A 5,835-nucleotide genomic window follows, 5' to 3' on the forward strand; every position below is an offset into this window, starting at 1 on the left:
ATGTTGCTGATTTGGTATGGTGCTTGTGAAAGTGCCTTTCAAGATCAAGGTTATGAATTTTACTATTTTTCAAAATGTAAATACACATATGTCTGATGAAAATCATTAAGATTTGGTACCAGCATGACTGCAAAAATAATCAGAGTAGAGATAGAATGATTAGGCGTAGACGGGTAAAAGGTCTGGGTTAAAGGTCAAGTATAGTCAGCTTACATTCAATTAGATGATGCCATAGAAGAGTAGAAATTCATCTGTGCTTGTCGAGGACAAATGAATTGAGCTTCATGAGACAGAGTTAGACAGGACAGAAGTGAATTGATGGGATGAAATAAATCAAAATGCATAGTACATCAATTGTAGTGAAGAGAGGTTGGAAGATGCAAATATGATCATCAATACATATATATCACTTTGTCATTTTGTATGTTGCCTTGCATAAGAACTAAGTACAGTTGTATCATGTATTTGATTACCATTTAAAATTAATGTGATGTATGGTCAGAGAATAAGTGTTTATATTTAATCAAGTACACATTTCACATGGGTACTGGTAGGTGCCAAGAAGAGTGAGACGTTCTGTGTATAGAGCTTTAGATGTCATAATAATGTAAACTAAACCACTGTGTTTGGACATGTCAAAGAAAAAAGAAATAAAATCGTGGACCAGTTCTCACTCAGCAATACCTCTTGTTGAAGTGTTGAAGAAGTTTGTATGTAAACACTGTAGCTATTAGAGTTGGAGAAGATGAAGATACAATTTGAGAGATGGTTGAGATAATGAACTTGATGTAATTATCACTATCTTGACTGGTAATTATTCTAGGTACAGTTGACATGTTAACATACCTATCAGATTGACGATGCAAACACTTTTTTGACAGGCACGTACTATTTGATCAATTGTGGAAATATTGTAGGAATACAATTGTAATACAGTTGATGAAAGCTGGATGACTCCTGTTCTGTCGTTAGTACATGTACTGTAGGCCCTACATGTATTTCCACCAGTAACGAACTCCTCATTCCTTCCAACACAAGCCAGTCGTAAATGCCACTCAAGCCTCCATTATGACACAAATCAGTCAGAAATGCATGTAAACAGATATAGTCACAACAGCAAACTTTCTTTTCTAATGAATGTAACGTAAAGCATTCATTTTAATATATCTCCATCTCAAAAGACTAATACAGAAGCGAAGTAGCATCATACATGCATTTTTTTTCCAACCATATTACATGTATGTACCAGTGCGTATCTTTTGATTCAGACAATACAGATTTTAGCACAACTTTTACAGAACTTTACCGGATTTGTTTTAAAGATGGAAGATAAGAGATAATTGGAAGTCCTTGATGAAATTGGGTTTAACAGGAGTGCAGTAGCCTATTTCCGAACACAGGCCAAGGGATGTTACGTGCAGTAATCAGTCATAAATCTGTTAACCAGCAACTCTTCGGAGAGCTTTATACCAGGGAGGGGGCAAGACAAATAAATCAGAGGTGAATATAATCAGCTTGGTATATGCAGTTGAGAAATAACATGTCGGTAGGATACTCCCACCTCCCTGTTTATACAATCATGTACTGAAGATATGACAGTGACCCTGGGATACTCTGCCTCGTGTATCAATTAAGGATGTGATATTATCTCTGTGTTTGGGTCATAGCGTTTACAGATGCTTCTCACAGAGCACGTAACATTTGATATCAGGTGTGCGGTTCCTGTCTCTGATGAGGCCAGGAGCACGCATCACCGCAGCATCCTTGGTGTTGTTTTCGGGCGTTCTGCCATCGAGCCAGAAAGCTTCCTCCGCGATGGTAAGGGGGCTTCCATCCACCCATCGCCACTCGCTACCGAAGCGTTCCAATCCTGCCAGGAACATGAGGGGGAAAGAAAGGAGACAGTTTTTGATAAAGTGTCTGTAATTTTCTGTTCCCCTCCTTGAATGGTATAAGAAAAATCCAGTGCGTCTGTGACATCAAGACGTGTATATCATCAACTACATGTACATCGTCAGTCGATACAAACACCCTTCCACACCACGCATAAATGAATACACACACACATACATAATAAAGAACTGCAGCCCGCACCCTTCCCCCACTTTTGGCCACAAAAACAGAACAACAGAACGGTAAGGGAGGGGGGGGGGGGGTCTACAGAACAGTTCTCGTACAGTTGATGTGAATATGAAAATGAGTGAGTTGATAATGTCATCACTTCACAATTTCCACTCATCGTGTTAAAAAATATGTACAAAACTAAATGTGTTTGTGTGTAAAAGTGTAAAATATGTTGTTATTCCTGGTTAAATAGCTTCAGAATACTAGTAGTGATCTGCCCGATATTTCAAGATTTTAGCCTGGGGCGTATTCATGGTTGAATGAAAATGTAAAATTTTAAAATTTTATGTACAATTTATATATATGGCACCTATAGTGAGGGGATGACATCTGCACTTCACTTTTTTGCACACATTTTACTCGTTTTCAGACTAACTTTCAACTGCGCTGGAATTTCCCTTTAACCAAACCCACCACGAACCCACCCCACATTCATCGGCCCTTGACACACACGTTCGAGTTGAGAACAATCACTTCCCATCTACTGTACCTGGAACAATACCACGCACTCAAATTGTGATTTCACTTCAGTGTCTCGCTTGAAAGTCGGAGCATCAGCTTGTTCACGTTATTAAAAAAAGGAGAGTAATACAACTACTAAAATATATCGTCTCTGACATGCAATGGCATAAAAGCTATAGTTGGTTGTATGTAAATTACTCGTTAATTTCTATTATACTCTTAATCGATTGTGAGTGAATTTTATGATTTAACTTGGCAATACACACAAATCTGAGACAAGCTTGAGAAATGATAAGAATAAATGACATACTGTATACATTGTACTTGGATAGGGTAGACCTCGCGGTGCACAATAAGCGCACAAACTGGTCATGCCCTACCGTTTATTGTTTTTTATACTGTCTCGACGAATGCATGCGAATAAGAAAAATAGAAACTCCTGAAATTGCATGCAATATATGCAGAATGTTCAAGTCGTTACATGAATTCTCGTAAGAAAGTCTCCAAAATGCAGGACATTTTGTTCTTCATTGTCGGATGAAATATTTATTCGTGCTTCAAGGGTGTTATTAGGAATGTACAATTTGTAAAAAAAGACCCCTGCCCACCAGAGTACATTCGAAACCACGAATAGCGCGCGTTTTACATCTGAGAGATGTCTCCGCGACGTCTTTATCAGTTAATTGTGTCTGTGACTGGGGAAGCGTTCTCCCCTGGACGTCTCCGAGACGTGCTGGAGACCAAATGTTCAGATACATACAGGTCATGGTCTTTATTATTGTTCATACTTGTTCTGCCTTTAAAAGAAACGTTAATCCGAATGTGAAATTATCCAAAAAAGTTCGTTATACAGAAAGCTCGTGATTCCGAACACACAAATTCCCTATATACGTATATGTTTACCAATCCGAAAATATAATAAAGAGTTCGTTGATCCGAACATTTTGGCATAATTAGGCTATTACGAAGGTTTGTTATTCCGATGGTTCTTTGATCCAACAGGTTGGTCAATCCGAAAATGAAATATGGTTCATTACTCAAAAGGTTCATTGATCCGAATCTGAATTAGGGTTCGTTAATCCGAACACGAAAAGAAGGCGCGTATACAAATAGCTACAAACCTTCGGAATTACGAACCACACATACTGTATTTCATTTTTGGATTAAAGAATATTCCACACAAAAAAAACCGAACTTTTATTTTATTTTCGGATCAACAAACCTTCGGAACAACGAATCATATCATTTTGTGATGAACGAACACTCAGAATGACGAACCTTATTTCATTTCAGAGAAATCAACCTTTTTCGTCTTACGCAGGGACTGGTACATGTATATCATTGTTGGCATATTTCTAGGGATTGTTTTTATTTTTCATACTTATGTTCACTGTCAGAACCGATGAAAAATTAATCATCATTATATATAGACCTTTCATGAGTTCGTTCTCACAGGTGATAAAGCCCTAAATTATACTTACCAACCCAGATTTTCAACCAAGTCTCTCGAGCAGAGGACACGTAGTCATAAACAAATCCCATCTCGGCCTTATTGTTCAGCACGACCATATCGGCGCCGAGGTTGGTACATTGTGCCCTGGCGTCATACCATTCGAATTCACTCTCTATCAACAGGTAGCATGATCCAGTCAACGGGTTCATTGCCCATCCGTCTGGACACGTCATCCCCGCTGTCATAGGAAAAATAACACTACCATTATATTTATCCAGGCACAAAAATGACATCACATGAAGATAATATAAGCGATCGGAGTGATGAAAATAAAGGAAAAAAAAATCGGCTGTTGACAATAAGTTGAAAGAATGACGAACCATCATAGCCCATGCACAAGGTTCGCTGCTATTTTATCGCGTAATGCCATTATGACTTTGATCAGATCGAGGTGCGAAATTGAAGCATATCATTACAGAATATTATATAATGTATGACAAAGCAAGCAACCTATATAGGGCTATTGTCCAAATTCAGTATGGAACCAAAATACGACGGATATGACAAACTATCATATGGTATTGTTGGGCCTATTGATAATGAGTTTCGTCACACATGCAGTAAAGAATACTGTACTATACCTTCCACCAGACTTACCGAACTTTGCATCATCGTGAAAGAATGAATGAGAAACTGATGATTTGATTCCTAACGTATACTATGAGATGAATACAATAATTTGTGATTCCCACAGTTTCTCTAAAGGTTTGGTTAGGAGACTCAATCCAAAAGTATACCGATACATGTATTATGATTGGTAAAGTTTCTCAATACATTATTGGAAAAAGGAGCAAGAATATGGGACAGCTATATTAAACCGCTTTAATGGTTATACGAACACAGGTGCACAATGACTCAATATTGCTAATTCACATGAATGTAGAGCATCTGAAAATTTTTACTGGATCGTCTAATGCGATCATCTTGTTCTCACGACCGAATATCGAAATTTTAGCGAAATATCGAAGTGAAAGTGATGTTGCAATAAAACATCCCAAACGTCTTCAAGCAATAAGAGCTTTGTATACAGGAAAAATGAAGTGTTTATTACCATTTCCGCAGCTCTGGAGAACTTTTCCGATAGAATCGGCCATGTCACATGCGTCCAGGGCGTAGGCATGATGCAAGCATGTGACCAAGAAGAGAGAAGCAATGATAGTTACGGAACGCATCTTGGTGGTCTATTGATAGCTCTTTACTGTTCCACGTTCAGCAGAGAAGTATGGATAACAGGTAAACCAATTCAGGGGTATTTATAGGGAGACGAGTGAAATATCTTTGTTAGGACTGCCATAAGGAGTGAGGAAGAAATTTAATTTTGGATGATTGATCGATGTAGACGACAGAAAGGAAAATGTTGGAATAATCGATTGTCATAATCTTTGACTGGGTCGTCATCTGTTTTTGACTTGAGAACTCTATAGAGGTGAAGTCGAGACTAGACGGCACCATTGAAAATGATACTCTCATAATAAAGTACGCCCCAACAAAAAGATAATACGTGGCAAAGAAATCAAGGTAGTAGTTGAGTGAGTAAAATGTCGACTGCGTTGAGGTATTTACATGCACAACAACATCCGAATTAAGATAAGAATTATTATGACAGTCATGTCTGGATTAAAGCATAAACAAGAGAGGCAGGAAAAGAATATTGAATGTTATTATAATTCTAATGAAAACTAAGGAGCACTCCGAGAGAGCAGACCACCGCCAAGCGGCCATGATTAAAATATCGC

General features: G+C 38.1%; 1 protein-coding gene across 1 annotated transcript; it reads right to left on the reverse strand.

The window, feature by feature from the left end:
• Positions 1 to 1,122: 1,122 nt before the first annotated feature.
• Positions 1,123 to 5,309, reverse strand: LOC139708524 (C-type lectin domain family 4 member M-like). Its single transcript, XM_071620467.1, has 3 exons — positions 5,151 to 5,309; positions 4,068 to 4,277; positions 1,123 to 1,870 (listed from the first exon to the last, which is right to left on the reverse strand). Exons 1-3 carry the CDS (start codon positions 5,269 to 5,271, stop codon positions 1,671 to 1,673), a joined length of 531 nt encoding a protein of 176 aa, XP_071476568.1. The 5' UTR covers positions 5,272 to 5,309; the 3' UTR covers positions 1,123 to 1,670.
• Positions 5,310 to 5,835: the final 526 nt, after the last annotated feature.

The sequence above is a fragment of the Diadema antillarum genome, unplaced genomic scaffold, assembly GCF_040938485.1.
Source record: "Diadema antillarum isolate AM-2024a unplaced genomic scaffold, OU_Dant_1.0 seq00001347_RagTag, whole genome shotgun sequence".
NCBI classification, from domain to species: Eukaryota; Metazoa; Echinodermata; class Echinoidea; order Diadematoida; family Diadematidae; genus Diadema; species Diadema antillarum.

What these genes read in the sequence shown, in the direction of transcription:
- LOC139708524 (XM_071620467.1), bottom strand. Translation starts at nt 5,271, where the DNA reads ATGCGTTCCGTAACTATCATTGCTTCTCTCTTCTTGGTCACATGCTTG. An exon ending in TCTCCAGAGCTGCGGAAATG is followed by an intron (nt 4,278 to 5,150) that starts GTAATAAACACT and finishes TTCCTATGACAG; the next exon opens with CGGGGATGACGTGTCCAGAC. An exon ending in TTGGTTGAAAATCTGGGTTG is followed by an intron (nt 1,871 to 4,067) that starts GTAAGTATAATT and finishes TGTTCCTGGCAG; the next exon opens with GATTGGAACGCTTCGGTAGC.